We start from the raw sequence: 19,977 nt of genomic DNA, 5'->3' as shown, positions 1-19,977 counted from the left end.
GCCATGGAGTGGTGTCTTCATTCCTGGACCTTCCAACTCGAGACTTCATTCCGGGACCTTCCAACCCGTTCTTCTGCGGGAGGGGGAGCTGCCAAAGAGCCCTCTTCCACAGAGGGTCTCGTTCCTCGCCCTGAGCCAAGGCGGCCACCTGGGCGAACTCGGGTCACAGCTCCGCGAGACAAGCCCTCCCCGGCCCCAGGGCCTCTCAAGCTCCGCCCGCCCTGGATCGCGGCCCCGCCCCTAAAGCTCAGACCCCGCCCCCTCCGCGCGGGCTGGCGCTCCAGCGGCGCGGCGCCTCCAGGACAACCCCTCGCCCCGGCCGGAGATTCCCGAACTCCTCCGATCGCTTCCCGGCCTCCCTCGGACGCCCGCAGCGGAGGCGGCGGAGATTGCCGAGGGGCGCTGGCCCCGCCCCCGCCGCCACCACCGCCCCCGTCCCGCCACAGCCTCCCGCGCGGGCTGGAGTCCCAGATCCCGGTCCCTCCCTCCTCCTTTCTCTCCGCCCGCCTTCCCGGGGCTGCCACAGTGGCGGGTCGGAGGCTCCCGGCCAGTCAGCTCGTTCCGGTCCCCAGCCCCTCCTCTCCCCCAAACAAACAGCCCTCCCCACGCCTCGGGAGCCCGGACCGCCCCCTTCCTCCCTCGGCCCGGCGTGTGGCGAGGGGCAGTGTGAAGGAGCGAGCGCGGGCCGGCGGGCGAGCTCCGTGAGTGCGAGAGGCGGGGCGCGCGGCGGGCCGGGCCGGGGTCGCGTGTGCGCGTGGGGGCGCGAGCGAGTGCCCGTCGCGACCCGCCGGCCGCCGCGAGCGAGCGAGCGAGTGAGCGAGCCGCCGGCGAGCGACGAGCGGCCACCGCCAGCCGCCGAGGGGCGCCGGGCCCGCGCGCGCGCACGCACGCACGCACGCGGGGGCGGGGGCAGGCGCGCGCCCGCCTGTCGCGACAGTCGGGGCCGAGGCCCAGGGGGAGGTGGCCTGTCGCGGGTCGCCCGGCTCCCGGAGGCGAGGGGGGCGCGGGCGGATGGCGGAAGGCGCCCAGCCGCAGCAGCCGCCTCAGCTCGGGCCCGGCGCCGCTGCCCGGGGGATGAAGCGGGAGTCGGAGCTGGAGCTGCCGGTGCCCGGAGGGGGAGGAGACGGAGCCGAGCCCGGCCTGAGCAAGCGGCCGCGCACCGAGGAGGCGGCGGCCGACGGCGGCGGCGGGATGCAGGTGACTGCGCGGGACGGCGCCCCGTTACGGCGGGGGTGCGGCGCGTGGGCCGCGAGGGCGGCGGGGGCGCGGGGGTGGGCAGGGGGTGGGCCTCCGGGGGTCTTGGCTTGGAGGTGGGAGGGGGCCGGTCGGGGCCTGTTTGGGAGGCGGGGCGGGCTCCACGGGCTGGGAGGCGAAGGGTGCAGGAGGAGCCTGGTGTGTCCCAGAGGGTCTTGATTCCTAGGGGGGGTGGCGGGGGGGGGGGCCCGACGCGTGAATAGGTTTTGGGGGGAAATCGAACATGGTTGAGACGGATTCCATTTCTTCAGACCCTTCCTTAGTTCCCGGGGGTGGAGTGGAAGCCGGGAGATCCTGGGTCTGTTGCCCAGAGAGCCGCTGCACTGAGTGGGGGTGGGGGGCGACGGTGGGAAACCTCCCAAGAAGGAGTACCTTTTTGGCCTCCCTCGACCCACACGGGGATGGGGACCGGGAGCGGCATATAAAGAAGAGTGAAAAGGGAGAAAAGTCCTCGAGAGCCCAAAGGGGATGTGGCTTAGCTTGTGGGTTCAATCAGTTAGTTACACAAGGAGTGTGAGAAGTACGAGGAGTTTGGTGATGGTGTGGGGACCCCGTGGCGCTCGGTCTCATTAACTTTGTGGAGCACGCTGAGGAGTCTGGAGAGAGACACAGCACGTACCCCTCTTTACGTGGCAAGGGTACCGACCAGCTCTTAATGGTCCTGGGGTGTAAGTGTCCTGGGGTATAGGGCTTTTGGAAGACTGGATTCTGTGTTGTGGACTCAAAGCTAAGCCGGTTGATTTGGGTAGAGAACGGAAAGGCAGTGATCATAGTCAGTTGACTTTGTAGTTTGAAGAAGAGCTGAAACCTTCGTACCTTTCAGGATTTGGTCTCTGTTCCGAAAATACTTGCCGTGAAATGGTGGAGCTCACCTACCAGCAGTTGTTTAGAGATCTGCCTAATTTTCTTGGAATCATAGAATGTTACAGATAGACGGGGCCAGAGACATCATTTTTTTCCCCAGGGGTTCTTGGTCTGGATAGACTTGGAAGATTCTTACGCAGAACAGTTTACTTGCACTTTTTTGGTAGGAGGGGAGGCCACTACTTTTCCTCTTTGTTTTTTTCTGTCCCCCCCTCCCGGCCCCCCCCCCCCAGGGGATTCAAGTCTCAAAATGCTTTGACCACCTCATTTTGTAGATGAGGAGTCAAAAGTCCAGAGAAGACTAGTGACTTGGCTAAGGCCACCCAGTTAGCTGGGTAGCAAAACTACAGCTCGAAGCCCAGACTTCTAATTCCTATTCCTGTGCTCTCTCCATTACACCACTCTTGGAAATCCCTGCAGTGCTAAAAGACTTCCTGTGCTCTGCTCCCCGCTTTTCAAGGCTCTGCCTGACTTCCTGTGTTAGAGACCGAGCTGTATTTAAGCCTGGCGTGGCTGCTGTGTGCTTCTTGGTCTCCTTTGCAGAAGCCACTCTGTTAACTTGTGTTGATTTGGCTAAAGGCACCCTCTTGATGTTTATTTGTGAATTCTTTTGTTTGCCTGCTTTTGTTCTCCATCAGAACTCTTGTCAGGCAGAGGAATTGGGAGAAGTAAAAGCTCAGGGCTTGGAAAAAGTAGCGAGGAGTAGGAAGAGACTTCAGCTGAGGTGGGTTGACGTTGGCTGACCCGAGAGAGATGACTGGATGTGGGTGCTGGTGAGCAGGGTCGGCTTGGTGGGTGCATGTATCTGTGTGTGTCTGTGTTCATTCATTGCTTCTGTCAGTCGCCGTCAGCAGTGAGACTCCCTCCCCTCCCTTTCCTCTCCTCTCCTCCTGGGGCTAATTATTTGCTGGTTGCCTTCAAATTGGCCAGGGATAGTAGTATTTGGAAATGGAGCAGTGTGCAGGGACTTTGGAGTGTGCAGAGGAAGGAGGGGATTAGGCCCTTTGGGTGCAAAATGGGCAACTTAGAACCATCCCACAGAGAATCTTTTTTTTCACTCTGCGTGTTTGTGGATCTTTATTTGTTTTTCACATCATGCATTCTCGTTGCTGTAGTTCTGACACACCGGGTCACGCAGGTAGTCACATCTTCGTTGATTTAGCCCCCTGCCTTCAACGAGCTGTATGCTTCTGGGAAAAGCCCTTCTTTGGGGACCTGTTTCCTTAGTTGTAAAGTTTAGGGTTTGTACAGGATGATTTCTAAATTATCTTCTAAGAAACACATCAGGTTCCCTGACCTTAAGGTACTTGGTGCTTCCATCTGGGTGGAGAGACAAAATAGGTGAAAAATTAAGACAGAGAGAGAGAGAAAGTGTGTGTGTGTGTGTGTGTGTGTGTGTGTGGTTTTATGTGTGTGTAAGTCCCAGAGGAACAGGAGCAGAGATACCACAGGGTGGATGCATGATGTCACAAGTCATTGTATAATTTAGAGCCACAATATGCAGAGGATTTGTGCCACTGGGTCCAGAAGAAGGAGATGGTCATTCCTGCTGAAATGGTCAAGGAGGGCTTTATGGGCAGGTTGAAACTTGAGGCATAATCTGAGTAAAGGAGAAAAAAATGTTCATGAAAAGATAAAATTTAACCCTCGGTGACCTACAGCTCTAATACTTTCCTATATCATTCTGATAATAATGGTGGGGTATTTAATATTCATTTAACTAATGTTTATTGAACAGCTGCTATGTGCCAGCCTCTGTTTTAGAGCCTAGGAGACATGGCAATAAAGAAAACAGACTCCGCTCTCATGAAATTAATAATCTGATGGAAAGAGACAGTAAAGAAATCAGCAACTGTCATTAGGGGGTGGTAAGTGCCAGGCAGAAACTTAAAGCAAGGAGAGGGCTAGAGAGTGAAGAAGATGGTCAGGGAAGGCGTCTGATAGGTGATCCTAGGGTGAAGTGAAGTGAGAGGAATGGACCCTTCAGGTATTTGAGGGAAAGGGGTTCAGGTAGAGGAACCGGGGGTGCAGAGGCATTGAGGAAGAAGTGCACTTGACGTGTGTGAGAACAGGAGGCCAGTGTAGCTGGAGCAAAAGGAGCAGGGGGGAGACAGCCTTAGGAGATGATCGCGGCTGTGTAGAAATGCCTTGTAGGCCCTATGTAATATGCACTTAAAAAAATCTAGAGTAGCCAGTCTTTTTAGTATACTAGTATATGGGTTAAAGCACTTTTTTTTTTTTTGAAATTTATTTACTTTTAGTATTTATTTATTTTTGAGAGAGAGGGAGAGAGAGGTGGGGACAGGATCCAGAGCAGGCTCCACACTGACAGCAGAGAGCCCCCACGTAGGGCTTGAACTCACAAACCGTGCAGTCATGACCTGAGCTGAAGTCAGATGCTCAACCGACTGAGCCATCCAGGTGCCCCACATTTTTTTTTTTTTTTAATCTTTACTTATTTTTGAGAGAGAGGCAGTGTGAGCAGGGGAGGAGCAGAGAGAGAGGGAGACACAGAATCCGAAGCAGGCTCCAGGCTCTGAACTGTCGGCACAGAGCCTGACGCGGGGCTTGAAATCACGAACTGCGGGATCATGACCTGAGCTGAAGTCGGCCGCTTAACCCACTGAGCCACCCAGGCGCCCCTTTTTTTCTTAAATCTTAACAAGTGGAGTTTTCTTGAGGTCATAGGTCCTTCTAGGAAGCCTTCCCTGGCAACCGAGGTCACACCAGACTCTCGTCTTGCCTTCTGTTATTTTGGTGCTTAATTTTGCATCACCTTATGTTGTTCCTTGTCTTATTCTTGTTCTCCTAGTGAGACTGTGAGCTTCCAGAAGACAGGAACTATATTTTTTTGTTCTACCTTTATAATATGTAACAGTTTTGGGTACATCGTAAGTGCTTAATGCCTGTGAAGTTGAAGTTTACTTGTTACAGATGATTAAGGGATGGAAAAGATCATGAAATTGAGAGTTCTTTTATGAAATTCCTCAATCTTCTGAGTGTCCAAGAATTAACCTTTTTTTTTTTTTACAGAAAGAAATCATTTACTGGGGTTAATGTCCCAAGACTGCTTTACTGAGAGGAACTACAACTCAGAGCTGTAGATTCCGAAGCTGAACCCTGTTGAGTTACTGCCAGTAAGCTTTTGGAGTAAATCATTTCCTTCCCAAAGTGGAGCATAGAGAACATGAGAGAGTCTGTGGTGCTTATGTTATAATCCTTAGGCTAAGAAGGAACCATGGCGGGGAGAGGAAGGATGGTCCTTTTCAAGGTCGGTTTCCAGAAGCTTAACGTGGACCAAAGAGGAGTGAGCACGGCTCTGGAAACAGTACAGAAGTAGAGAAGCTTGGGCGGGAGAGGAGGGAAGAGAAAATTTCAACCTGAAAATTGAAATATGGTTTGAGAAATGTAGTCGGTTGTTATAGAGGGTGATGGAAATACCGTACCCTCGCCTGGTGGAAAGTTAAAATGCATTACATGTATAGGTATGGGAGGTTCATTTCACTGTAAGCCAAGTCTGCTATGTGTGAAACTTGGGCTTTATGAAACATGCTAGGGAAAGAATTCTTTCCGTCAGCTCTTGTGAATATAAATGATTTGATGAACAAAGATTCAGTTTTTGTGCAACTTTATAGGAACTTAGCTGCTGTATAAAAAAGGCAAGGTGCACCCTAATTATTACTTACAACTTTTAGCAAAATTCTTTATAGCAGTGAAATGTTGGTATGTGATTATTATACGGCCAGCTAACTGCTTCTGACCATCAAGTCATAAATCCGGGTTAGTTAAGTGGGTTCAGCAGTTGTTCACGTTAGTGGTTGATTCTGGAAGTAGGAAAACTTTCTTCCTGGACTTAGGGCCAGGGTTCCAGCCAGCCTGTGATCGCTACGTGTATGCTGTATTTCTTGTAAGAGCTGATCTTCCCGTTTTCTTGTTCCTGGGTTTCTTTTCTCCTAGGTGGGTGTCTCTTTGGACTCTTGTTTGGCTATTTGGTGCTGATGCTGACCACGGTGCTACCATCGGAGTAGAGCTATAAAAATAATGTGCTTTCTTTCCAAGTAATTTCATGAATGATGTCTCACAAAAATTACCGAATTTTTCGTATCTATTTGTCTTAGTCTCCTCGAGCACTGTAACAAAATACCAGAGGCTGGATGGCTTGAACAGAAGTTTATTTCTCACAGTTCTGGAAGCTAGAAGTCCAAGATCAAGGCGCTGGCACCTTTTTGGTGTCTGCTGAGGGGCTCTCTTCCTGGCTTCTCGCTGTGCTCCCATGGCCTTTTCTGGGTGTATGCTCCTGGAGAGAGAGAGAGAGACGTATCTCTGTCTTCTTACCAGGGTACTAATCCCATCATTGGAGTCCTGCCCTTATGACCTAAACTAAACCTAATCACTTCCCAAAGGCCCCACCTCCAAATACCACCACAACTGTGTAGGCTAGGGCTTTAACATACTAATTTTGGGGGTGGGGAACACAATCAGCCCATAATACTACCAGAGCTGCAACTATTGATGGAGAAACTGAGGCACAGTCACTTTAAAAATTAGTGATTTTTGGGGCGCCTGGGTGACTCAGTCGGTTGAGCATCCCACTTGGGCTCAGGTCATGATCTCGCGGTTCGTGAGTTCAAGCCCCGCGTCAGGCTCTGTGCCGACAGCTCGGAGCCTGGAGCCTCTTCAGATTCTGTCTTTCTCTCTCTCTGTGCCCCTCCCCCGCTCACACTCTGTCTCTCAAAAATAAATAAACATTAATAAAAAAAATTAGAAAAAAATAAAAGTTAGTAATTTTTTTCAAGCCTCACAAGGAAGCCTGTGAATGTAAAACTCGAAAGGTCTTTGAGAAGGAGAAAGATCTGAATTCAAAGTAGGACTGTTCTTTAGGGTGACTCACGGGATTAGCCTGAGTTGAATTTGTGTCCCACCTCCCTCCCATCTTCTAGCCACCTTGTCATTTTTTTCTCTCGCACACTGACATGTGAACACAACAGAAGCTAACTGGAGATTTAACTTTCATTTTGGTATAAAACAGACTGGTGCAGACAGGCCTCAAGATAACAGGATTGGGGAGAAAGACACTACACTCCTTCGTGTAAACAAGAATGTTGCCAGCGCGGCTCCAATTTGACACCTCTCAGGCCGTCAGTTTGATGCCAGGCTTTCATAATTTGTAGAAACAGTAAAGGCAGTCATTTTAGTGAATGGCTTTGCTTGAATTTTTGTTGATATATGCATTTGTAGAGCATAGTAAACGCCTTTATTCTGGTGCCTATGTGCACTTCCCTCAAAGACCGGAGGGAAGAGCATCGGGGATGATGGGAAGGAAATGGCAGTAATTGGATGAACAAACAGATGGAGGAGGGACGGCGAGTGCATTTGGTGTTTTAGGTGGCCCCGAGGAGTATTGAATTTCTTATTCTTCTCCCCTACAGCCCCAATACAAGCAGGCAGCTTACATGGCTAAGGTTTCATTATCTAATCCATCGCAGATCAGCTTGAATAAACCCATTGGCTGGTGCTGATCTAGTTAGGAGGGCAGTGCAAAGCTGCTTGAGCCAGGATTGGGGCAAATCGGATCAGAACAGCCATGTGAATCTTGGACATATTTCTTTAATTTGGGTGGGTAGTAGTTTGGGAAATACTTGAGAGAGTGAGCGAGAGAGAGAGAGAGAGAGAGAGCGCGCGCGCACACGAGTGAGCAATCAGCCATGAGTTTTTTTCAGATACTGTAGGGACTCTGAGGGGCAAGTGTACGGACGATATGATCTATTTCTCTGGAGTGTAGGCAGGTTGCTTTGATTTTTGGAATCTGAACATTTTTCGGTCACTAATGCTCAGTAGTAATCTTTTGTAGCAGCATTTGGAGATTCCAGTTGCGATCACTTAATTATGACTACTCTGAGCGAACCCTTAACCCGAGACTGTACGATATGGGTCCTCTCTCAGTTTAAAAGGGGAGATACCGTGGCTATCACTATTGTGATGACCAACCTTAACGTCTATAATTACGTTTGTTATCCACGTATACTTGAAGTATGGGGTAGTGAAAGAAACGATTTAGAATTTCTCATTTTGGGTTTGACTCCTGGCTTTTCCACTTAGCAGATGAATGACCTTTGGCAAGATGTTTAGTGTCTGAGCTCCTGATTACACATCTGTGACCTGGGAAAATTAATACATACTCTAATGAGCGGCAGTAATGAGTAACTGAGATGATTTAGAGTGTCTATCATGGAGCCCAGCAGTAACCGTTTATTCCCTGCCTCCCTCATAGCCTGCTGCACGACACTCCTTGAGTTCCTGCTTAGTGCTTGATCAGCATGGAGTGGTTAATGCGTTTCCGATTGATTAAGTGTCAGAGTTGGGGACTGCTAGAGATGAGCAGTGTGTTAAACTGAATTGCTTGTCATGTGGGTGGAGGACGTGAATGGGCCTGGTTGGTTATCACGGGCTCTCTGGTCAGAGGAGAAGGAGACATTTGCTTCTTTGCTAAGCACTAACAGGGCTACTGAGGTATCACACTGCCTGCATTGAGCAGTGGACGTTTCATGGAACCTGTGAGGTCCCGACTGGGAATGTGCGTGACAGATACGCTGGCCGTTTGGGTGGTGAAAATATCGTTTGTGTTTCCAGTGTTGTAAGGTTTGCTGGTCAGATATATGACCTCAAATGGATGGTGCTTTTTGTTCTTATTCTGGTTTGTGGAAATTGAGATGGAAAGCCTTTGTCTCTTGTGGTCTCTCTCTGGTCTCTTCAAGCCTGCCCTGCAGACTATGAAGAGTCATCCACCTAAAAGAGCTTAACAACACTTGATGGTTTGTCTTTGTCTTCCGGATAGAGTCCGGTCTCTCATTTGGCCTCCTCCTGGCCTGACTTGTGCTGGTCTTTGTAAACTCATCTCATTTTTACAGTCTACCTCTTGAGTCCTGTTAGGGGGCTTATAGTTTCCTGAGCGCCATGCGGGCTCATTCGTTCTTCTGTGCTTTTGTTTCCGGTTTTCCCGGCTGAAATTCCTGCCTCGACATCTCTCTCTCATCTGTAAGGCTCAGTCTTCAAGAATCAGCTGGGCTGTGGACTCCCCCTGGATGCTTTTTGTGTCTGCTCCCATCCCTCCCACATTCCTGCTGGTTTCTAAAACACTGTGTCCATAGCTGTGTGTTAGGGTTTTTTTGCTTTACCATTTGTTTAGATGTCTGCTCCTGCGCCCCTTCCCAGACTGTGAGACCAGGGGATCCTTTGGGATCCCTAGGATTTAGCACTGGGCCTGGGCCCCAGTAGTCAAGAAACTGTGGTTCTTGGTGAATTGAACCTTGTCTCTCTGCTCCTCAGTGGGGCCTGCAGATGGCTTTAATTGTTTCTCCAGATTTTCCCTGGGGGGCCTGGCCCTCGGTCTGCTTTCCTGATCCTGTGAAGACTGGGTGTTGTGGGATTTGTGAATGGTACCTGATCTTTCCATTGATATCGGGGTTAAAGGTGAGAAAGGGGTCTTTGAAAACAGAAGCTGGGGTGGAATTTAACTGTTGAATGTGTTGGGTGGGCATGGCAACCAAATGTTTAGTTTCCTGTGCTCAGATATTAATTGAGTGCACGTGTGTACGTGTAAAAAGCGCCTTTGTGATGGTGTGGTGAACGAAAAGAGAGGAACCGCACAAGCAAGGGGCAATTAGAGCTAACCTGTTCCAGTTCATTGGAGCAGTCTGTTGATCTGCCTTTTACAGTGCTGCCGAGAGATTCTGGAGTGTTGCAGTTCGCGGATATTACCACCATTTGGGACTAAGCCCATTTGATCAACTTTCCCTTCTCAACCAATGAATTTCATGAGCTGTTACAGCTTCTTTTGTGGGTACGGGAATAATACCAAGCTGAGACACCTCACAGAATACATGCTGTTTTTTCAGATCACGCACTGGATATGCTTGCAAATGAGGAAGCTTGATACAGTTCTTTTCAACCGCAGCCTTGGAAATAGATTCATAGATGTATTTTACAGGAATCCTGTCTCCTTGGCCCTTGTTCTCCCCGCCTCCTTGCCTCTCGGCTAATGATTTGTGCTCCTATATAATCCTCGTCTGTTTTCCAGCCTCGAGACTTCCCTTACTAGTTTAGTTGGGGCCCCTTTAAAGGCGATTGGGTATATATACTTTGTAGTGCCTCTGGCTTCTGGATTCTGCTTCAATAAAGCAGGTTCTAAGAAGGGAATGAGAGAGAGAGAGCAGCCAGTAATATCACTTGCTTCTGACGTGTCCTGTACATACGTGGCATCTAGAAATTTTCAGCTGAGGATTCAAGGCACGGGACACATGGTAAATACCACTTCTGAAGCAGATGACAATTTTGAGTTGCCAAATGATAATGGTTGAGTAACTGCTTAAAAACCTATTTTCCCAAGGGTGGAAACGGCCTTTGAAGTTTAGGTTTCCACAAGGGTGTGTTCAACCATAATACTTGGGGTTTTTTTTGGGACCTGAGTCCTCAGATAATACCTTGGTATGTGGGATTTTTCCCAAGTGAAGGCTGGCTCCTTGGTTTCTCCTTTGCTGAGGAAAAGAGATTTTGCACTGAGTATTGGATGTTTTATTCCAGGCATGTGGTTTCTGAGGAGGCATACTGTTTATTTTTCTTTTTTGGCTGAATCAATTTTGTTGAATCTTAATTTTTTTTTATTAAAAAAAATTCTTTTTAACATTTATTCTTGAGAGACAGAGAGAGACAGAGCGTGAGTGGAGGAGGGGCAGAGAGAGAAAGAGACACAGAGTCTGAAGCAGGCTCTAGGCTCTGAGCTGTCAGCACAGAGCCGGATGCGGGGCTCGAACCCACGAACCGTGAGATCATGACTGGAACTGTAGTCGGACACTTATCCAACTGAGCCACCCAGGCGCCCCAGATAAGTTTATGTATTTATTTTTGAGAGAGAATGCATGTGTGGGAAGGGCAGAGAGAGAGAGAGAGAGAGAGAGAGAGGAGACAGAATCCCAAGCAGGCTCTGCATTGCTAGTGTGGAGCCCGTTGCCGGCCTCAAGCTCCTGAGCCGTGAGATCATGACCCGAGCCGAAATCAAGAGTCGGACATTCAAGTGACCGAGCCACCCAGGCGCCCCTGTGGGATCATCATTGTAAATGTCACAGCAAAACGTGATTTATCATGAAGGATGGGCAGGGGGACTGTCTCAGTGTTGGGGCTTTTGTGTGGGCAGGGCAGACACGGTACCGGTCCAATTAGAGGAACCGCAGACCTGGTCTGGGGGCACTGTGGGGGCTGGAATATGGGCTGTGGCTCCTGCTTCTTTTGGAACACTTTTGGAACAGAGGCTCATGGGAAGTTCTTCCATTTGCTTTAGTTTGAGCAGCTTTTTCCTCTGCACATTGGCAGCTGTTTGGAGGAGGGGGCGTTAATTGCTGTCCGCCAGAAGGATTTCCAAAACAGACCTATATAGATTCATTTAGGGATTTATTTCAGAGGTAGGTGGTTTGTCCTGAGTCAGGAGGACTTTGGTTCCATTTTCCTGGAAGTTGGTGGGCTTCCACGAGCCTGCTCTATTTATCTTGGACCGTTAGGCGAGTAGAAAAGCAGCTGCATAGTTAGCCCTTGTGTGGAGCTTAGTTTCATAGGTCATTCTCTCTTGGGGGTTTTTATACGGTCACATTTACAGCCTGAAGTTTTCTTTTCCTTTTCTTCCCTTCTGCAGCTCAGTGCTCTGCAGAGATTCTGAGGAGGGTGGATAATAATTTTGGGTAAAAAGCAAGAATTGTTTAGCTTCCTCCCTTCTTTTTGTTTCTTTACTAGCCCCCCCTCCCGCCGCCCATCCTTTGCAAAAGAGTCTGCAAATGAGGTCGCTTATCCCTTAATCGGACTGTCTTGTCCCCTAACACTCTGAATATGTGGCTTTGACAGCTTTCACCTGCTATTTCTTGGTTTCCAGGGGATGGCATAGTAGGATTGTGTGATTTCAAAGCAAAAACTGGCAAAATTGGAAGATGTTTTGTGGTGGCTCCCAGCGTCCACAAAGCTTAACTCATTGGTTTGCACCTCATACAAACTTGCAGGAGTACCGTCACCGTCAATAGCTGGCACAATGGGTTTGAGGACTTTGTTGGAACTTCAGGAAGTCTCCACAATGGCTGCCTCTCACAGTGGGAGCTTTGGCAGGGCTTACCGGGAGTTGGTAGTGCTTGTTCTGAAAGTAGGAGTCTGGTCCTATCCCGCTGGATGTCTCTGTGAGAAGGGCAGGGGCAGATTTGTTTGAAAAAGGGAGAGCGGGGCTCTGTAGCTGTCACTTATGTGGTCCATTTTATAGATGTCTGTGTTTGCTCCACTGACACACGAATTTTACTGCATGTTTTGTATGTTGTATTCATACTTGCAGCCATAGTCTGACTTGTGACTTTCAAGAAGTTGATTTGACTAATTTTGGTATTAAAAATTTTTTTTTTAATGTTTATTTTTGAGAGAGGCGGGGGAGGGGCAGAGAGAGAGAGAGAGGGAGACACAGAATCTGAAGCAGGCTCCAGGCTCTGAGCTGTCAGCCCAGAGCCCGACGACGATGATGGGGGCCTTGAACCCACAAACGGTGAGATCATGACCTGAACCAAAGTTGGACGCTTAACTGACTGAGCCACCCAGGTGTCCCCGATTTGGCTAGTTTTGATATCATCTCGGACTTTAAAGTGAAGGTGGTCATATTTAAAAGTTCCATGTGGGGGCTTAGAAGTTAATATTTCTGTTGGCTCTTCCCTCCCCATCCCCAGCTGCTGCTGCTTTTATGCATCATAGACACTTTTTTTTTTTTTTTTTTTTTTGTTCCTCTGCTTGGTGTTATAGGTCTCTCGCCTCTTGTTGTGATTCCAAATAGATCTTTTTGCTGCAACATTGTGGCTTTGATCTGGCTGTTTTACCGTGTTGTAGATCAATTGGTTAACTTTGGCATTTTGCATACATACAACAGAAATCTTTGAGAAAGGTGCTTTTCACTGACCATTAGTGATTTTTGTCAGCTGTGTAAAAATGCTGTGATTAACAGATACACGTGTATCTGTGTGCTTGTGTGCTTTTCCTTTATGCTTACTTTGCATTTCTGTTTCTCTCTCCAGGAGTGGTTGGGACTGAGTGCTATCCTGTAGGCTTTGCTTTTTTTTTTTTTTATTTTTTTTTATTTTTTTAAAATTTTTTTTTAATGTTTATTTATTTTGGGAACAGAGAGAGACAGAGCATGAATGGGGGAGGGGCAGAGAGAGAGGGAGACACAGAATCGGAAACAGGCTCCAGGCTCTGAGCCATCAGCCCAGAGCCTGACGCGGGGCTCGAACTCACGGACCGCGAGATCGTGACCTGGCTGAAGTCGGACGCTTAACCGACTGCGCCACCCAGGCGCCCCTAGGCTTTGCTTTTTAATCCTGGCAAGCCCGTCTCAGGAAACCTTTGCATTTGATTTTCTTGGGCTGTGTGGGGATCATTTACCCCTATTGGATTTTAGCTTCACTGTGGATTCTTTTTTGCAGTGTTACTTTTAGGCAAATAGTAAATACTTGTTTGGTTTCACAGTATCCCAGAGTTTGAAGAAACCCACAAAATTTGTCACACATACTTTGTTTTAAAAAAAAAAAAAAGTATCAATTCTGATACAAGAAAAAATACCTCACTGGTCCACCATCCTGTTTAGGCAAGGAAATTGTCTAATTCAGAGTATTCCAAGCTGTTTTCCATCGATTGCTCTTTGAGACGTGGTAAGAGGTATCATTCTTCTGAGAACAGAAAAATCAAATAACTTCGGACTAGCGTTAAGCAAAATTTGAACTATTGCATTTTACATTTCATAAGCAGGTGTAACTCTCAATTTATAAAAATGCACTTAATGAAGGGTCTCTTTCTCCGCCGGGTTCCCCAAGTACTCCGTACCCCTTCACTAAACCTCTAATCCCCGACGTTCATCACTTGCATTATTCCTCTCCTTTTTTCCCCCCAGATGTTAGCAAACTCTACAGCTTTTCCATGCTACTGTTTTCAATGACTATATCAGAAGTTAATTTTTTTTAAAGATGTTTTTATTTTTAAGTAATCTCTACACCCCATGTGGCTTGAACTCACAGCCCCGAGAGCCAGAGTTGCATGCTCTACCAACTGAGTATGGCTCTACCAGCCAGGTGCTCTAAGGTTACATTTTTTTTTTCTTTTTTAAATTTCATTATTTTGAGAGAGAGACCGAGAGAGAACGCATATGTGAGCAGGGGAGAGGAAGAGAGGGAAGGAGAGAGAGCATCCCAGCTCTGAGCTCTATCTCGTGAACTGCAAGATCGTGACCTGAGCCGAAATCAAGATTTGGATGCTTAACCGATTGAGCTAGCCAGGCACCCCTATTTTTTGTTTGTTTGTTTAATGTAAACGAGGTCTACTAATGTTTTCGTGAATGGGTTCTGTGTGTGTGTGTGTGTGTGTGTGTGTGTGTGTGTGTGAGTGTGTGAGTGTGAGTGATGCTTTGAAAAGTTTTTCCCACTCCCAAGATTATTAAAAGTAGAGTGGGCTTGCAGACCGACAGAGCTGAGTTGGAGCCCTAGCTTTTCCATATCACAGCTGTATGATCTTGGCTAAATGACTTAACCTTTTCTTCCCTTGTGAAATATACTATAGGATTAGTGTAAGAATGGAAAGAGGTGATGTACATCATATGCTTTTTAGTTCAGGGCCTGACACATAATAGATATTATGTAATAGCCATTTTTATTATAATTACCAAGCCCTATTTTCTTGTACCCCAGTTGTGTTTCGACTTTCTTAAAAATCTTTAAAAAAATGTTTATTTGTTTTTGAGAGAGAAAGAGACCATGCACACCGGCGGGGGTGGGGCAGAGTGAGAGGAGGACAGAGGATCTGAAGCGGGCTCTGTGCTGATGGCAGAGAGCACAGTGCGGGGCTCGAACTCATGGACCGTGAGACCATGACCGGAGCCGAAGTTGGATGCTTAACCAACTGACCCACCCCGGTGCCCCTGTCTTTTGACTTCTTTAAAGGTCTCTTAATCTTTGTATCCTCGGCTTCTCCATAAGTGTCTGAGAAATACTGTAATAAGAACCTGGTAAATGTTTGTTGAAAAAATCAGCTGTTATGTTACTTGTTTGTAAAAATCTCTGTGATAATTTTGTTGCTACAAAATTACTGCCACAACAACCCCACAAGATAGGTGGTTCTTTTTCCTATTTTTCAGACGGTAAAAATACACTTCTCTAAGCCTCATGACTAGGAAGCAACAAAACTGGTGCTTCTACCCGATCTTGTGGCTCTTTATTCAGTGCCTTTTCCTTTGGGTCTCGTGCCCCTCGGGCCAAAGGGTATGACTGAGAAGGAATGGAGTGAATAGCGAACGTGAACTTCACGTGACATATATTTACTATTGAAAACGTTTTGTCAGGGCACCTGGCTGACGCAGTCATTTACGCTCAGGTCACGATCTCACGCTTCGTGAATTCAGACCCGGAGACGGGCTCTCTGCTGTCCGCACAGGGCTGGCTTCAGATCCTCAGTGCCCCCCTCTCGCTGCCTCTTCCCTCTCGCATGTACTTGCTTGCTTGCTTGTTCTTTCTCTCTCAAAAATAAACATTAAAAAAAAATTTTTGTCCGTTACCTAACAGTTGATTCATGTAGAAGTCAACAGCGACCCCCAGTTTCTTTCTGCAATAATTTGGATCTAGCCAGTGTTTTGAATTGGGATTTTGCTAAAATTTAGTGTGTACTTTATACGCCAAGCATTGTATTACAGACTTTATGTGTTTATCTCACTTTCCTGTAGTTCATATTTGGAGGGGTTAAATGAGATTATTCGTTGCCATATGTATGGTAGTTTGTTATTGTTATTATTATTATTTTTTTGCCTCAAGGTTTTCCCATCTCTAATTTTATTATTGATCTGATAGATCAGCAGTAGATAAATCAATGGATTGGTAATGGTGGGTAGTATGAAATGATGAGAGCTGAAGTCATCTAGAAATTATCTGGCCAGCTCCCTGCTTAAATCAAGTAAGGGAGGTGATGTACTCGTTTTCAGGGACAAGTTATTTCAGTCTCCGAGAGCAGATGGGAGGACAAGCAATAAACTCAAACTTTTGGCTTTAGGTCTAAGTAGAATCTTTCACTTCTTAGTCTTTTTTTTACTATTCTGGTATTTTCTCTGAGAGTTTCTTATATGGGGTTCCCCCGTCCCCCTGCTTTTCATTGATTTTTTAAAGCATGTGACATATTCACATGGTGAATGGTTCAAAATACGCAAAAGAGTAAAAAGTCTCTGCCTTCTCCCAACTTTCTAGTTTTCTCCTTGGAGGTAACCAGGATGGTTAGTTGTCTGGATATCCTTCCAGAGATCGTAGTTACATAATATTTTCTCTACCTCCTTCTAAAAAAAAAGCTCAGATGGTGATATTAATATGCATACTATCTGTACATACTACATGTATTTTACTTTTTTTCCTCTCTCTATTTGGAAATCATAGCAGTGTGTAGATATTTTTTGTTAGATTTCTGCAGTTAGGATTATTCTCTTGTGGGCTGCTGAGATAACTATACCTAAATGTCTCTGGTAAGGATGACTCTGATTAGTACAGGATCTCATAAAATGTGAGTCTGTTTCATGGAATCACAGGGTCAGAGACCTACTCTTTTTTTTTTTTTTTTTTTTAAACATTTCATGTTTTTGTTTTCGGAGACCTGATCTGCATCTGTGTTCTTTCACTTGAATACCCTACAAATCCCTGGCCGATGATAGCATTTTAAAGATGTTTGAGTAAAAGGTAGGCCTCCTCAGCTCTCTACCTGCTCCAGTCAGCTGCTCCTGATCCCGTCTTTTTACACCCTAGAGGCCCTTTTTGGGTCAGATACCCCATTTGTCATTGAGTTAGTAATGATACTCAGGATCTGCCTTGAGTCATTGCACACAGAATCTAACTGCAGTGTGATTTTATTCCGTGTGACATCTTCTGTACCAGGCATATCCACAATGTCCAGTTTATCCTGATTGAATGTCATTGCTGTCAGGAGGCTGGTCAGTGAGCCAAGTTTGGTATGGAATTGGGAGAAAGGGAGGTTTGGTTCCTGGTAGGTGTTTGTGTCTCAGCAGTCACAATGGCCATTAGTTTCACTTAGCCCCTGTGTTTGTGGAAAGCCTGGGATTGAGTGAATGCTCTTCATCCTTAGGAGATGGCCACTCTGCCACTGAGACTTGACGGGAAGTAAATAGATATGGTTCAACAAACAGAGTATTTTTCTTTTGTTTACCAGACAGTGGATTCTGATTCAGACGTAGCATCAAGGATTTCACGCTTAGGCTTGACTCTAGCTCAGTTGACCTTTAGAGACTTCTGCATTTAAGGCTAGGAAACTGTGCTTTTTTTCAGAGTTAGCTTCTGCGATGGACCTTTGTCTCCACAAGGGTGTTATTACAGAGGAGGTGGCGTTCTCGCTGTTGGGCGAATGAGGCCAGTGGAGACGTGTCTTGCGCTCTAGGTGAATGCTGACGTCCAGTACATGGTGATGCTGCTCTCACCACACAATCTTTATGGTCCCGGGGCTTTGCAGCGAGTGAGTTAGGCCCACTCGGTCTCTGGCCCCACGCAGTGAACGGAAGCAGGCAGGGCACCAGATGCTGGGTTGTTGCCCCTCTCGCTTCTTCCTTCACACCTGGTATAAGGTTTCCAGGCATTTGTGCAACCTGATAGCAGAAAGTGCCTGTCTTAGCAGTTGAGAGATGGGTTGGCAGGTGGCTCAAGTTACTCCACGTTCCTGATAAGAGCCACTGATCCATGCTGGTGGCTTCTGGGGGCGGGGGCGGGGGTGGGAGCTGTACTGCCGGTGCCCTGCCCAGCAGGAACGGTGGCGGGTTCTGTCTGGTGTGTCAGGACTCCCGTGAATGTGCCCAAAGCAGTTCGAGAGGTCTGGCCGGCATCTCTAGGGAAGCAGCAAACTATTGGAGAAGCAGATCTTGCCTTAGAGGAGATGGGTCTTAGGGAATGGTGGCACACAGGGGCAGGAGAGGTACCAACCTTGAAAATATGAAATACAATACAAGCCCAAGGAATAGGAATCACATTTTATTATTGGATCTCTTAAGTCGAAACCCAGCGAAAGACTTTATTGAGTGAGGTGGTGCCAGGCACAGTGATGGCTAAGACGTGACTTTGCAGTGGGGAAGAGGATGTGTGCACAGATGCTTTTCACACCACGTGATCATTGCTCTGACAGAGGTATACGCGGAGTATGTGTCAAAGCCTAGTACTTGGTGGCAGGTACTCCGTGTGCAACTCCATCAGAGCAGTTGTCACACCGTATTAAAATACCGGGTTAAAAGGAGCCATTCTGGTATCAGACTGCTTAGGTTCCGACTGTCTCTATGCCTACTTACCTGTGTGTCCCTTGAGCAAGTTACGTACCTCTTCAGTGCTTCAGTCGTTCGTCTGTGAAATAGGAAAACTAGTTTGTACCTGGCGACGTGTGTGAATATCGAGGTAATATAGGAAAACGTGTTTGGAGGGGCGCCTGGTCCATGGTAACCACTGTACGTGTCACCCGTTGTTACGGTGGTTGACGTAGCGCCAGGCAGGGGCACCAGAGACCATGGCAGACACACGCTGACCCGTGGCAGTGCGGAGTCCGGTAATCATTGTGTTCCCTGAAAGATTGTTAGCATTAACTATGCCAGGTACTGTACGGAAGAAAATGAGTGAAACGTTAACCATCTGTGTCGCTGTGTATGATACACGATGTGAGTCCAGGTTTTGGAAAGGTGTGTAAAAAATATATATATACTAACGCGAGAAGCTTCAGTGTCCCATGGCAGTTTCAGGGAGAGAATCTTCCTGTTCGTTTGGGAGTTGCATTGGAGGCCCTTCTGCTTTCTTGACACTCTGAAGATCGGCTGTCTATCTTTAAGGTGGGACAGTACTTTATTTCGGACAAGTATTTCTTGCTTTTTAAAAACCTCTAGGAGAAACCATCATTTGGTTTGGAGGAAACCATTTTAGATCAGAATCCATCCATCTATCCATCCGTTCCTATCCCCCTTCCCCTTACAAAGGGGAAACATTACTAATGTTTAAACCCCTTCCTCATTCCTTATATTAAAAGTAAACCTCTCATCGTGCAAAAGCCCCTACTCTTTTTTTTTTTTTTTTTGAAGTGATCTCTATGTCCAACATGGGGCTAGAACTCACCACCCTGAGATCAAGAAGACTTGCACGCTCAACTGACTGAGCCAGCCAGGCGCCCCCAAAGCCCCTGCTCTTTTGCTTGGTCATTCATTCACCTCACAACATGTGAGTGCTTACAACATGCTAGACCCTGGGGGGTACAGAGTTAATCAAAGGGAAGGTATTATGGAATCTGTGAAGTGCATTGTGGGAGGTGTCTGGAACAGCTGTCCGTTGGAATAAAAGTTTGGTACACGATGTATCGCTAAGGGTGTGGGTGGAGAAAGGGGTCCTCATGTTGCTGGTGCGGTGAAAAGCCGCATACCCTCCATGAAAAGCTGTCTAGCAATATCTACTGAACTGTAAAACGCACATATTCTTTGACTCAGTAGCTCCCTTTCTAGGAATTCATCCAGTAGATATTTCTGCATCTGTGTGCAGGGAAATACATTACAACATTACTTGAACTGGCAAATGGTTGAACAAGGCAGAACACTCTTCGACAGGAAATCTGTGAACTAAAATAAGGTACATTCATGGGATGGAATATCACGCGGCCGTTACAAAGGGTCAGACAGCTCCATATGAACAAACAGAGAAGACTCTGAAATACATCAGGTGTGAAAATTCATGGTGCGGAAAAGCGGACAGTTTGCTGCCGGTGTGTCACAGAGAAAAGCATCCGTGCAGGTGCACACAG

At 47.3% G+C, this 19,977-nt stretch overlaps 1 protein-coding gene across 3 annotated transcripts in view; it reads left to right on the top strand.

Annotated features, from left to right (window-relative positions):
- The first annotated feature begins 1,011 nt into the window (after positions 1 to 1,011).
- The window catches only part of RBFOX2 (RNA binding fox-1 homolog 2), a 282,231-nt gene continuing 263,265 nt past the window's right edge, over positions 1,012 to 19,977 (top strand). For all 3 annotated transcript variants that reach the window (XM_047066072.1, XM_047066071.1, XM_047066070.1), the window contains exon 1: positions 1,012 to 1,197. In XM_047066072.1, the coding sequence (XP_046922028.1) occupies positions 1,012 to 1,197 (186 nt within the window). The remainder of the gene's footprint in view (positions 1,198 to 19,977) is intronic.

Source organism: Lynx rufus, unplaced genomic scaffold, assembly GCF_022079265.1.
Source record: "Lynx rufus isolate CCGP_SWC_20201006 ecotype Redwood Valley unplaced genomic scaffold, mLynRuf1.p SCAF_7, whole genome shotgun sequence".
Lineage (NCBI taxonomy): Eukaryota > Metazoa > Chordata > Mammalia > Carnivora > Felidae > Lynx > Lynx rufus.
The sequence above is the reverse complement of the archived record's forward strand: the minus strand, read 5'-3'. Positions and strand labels throughout refer to the sequence as shown.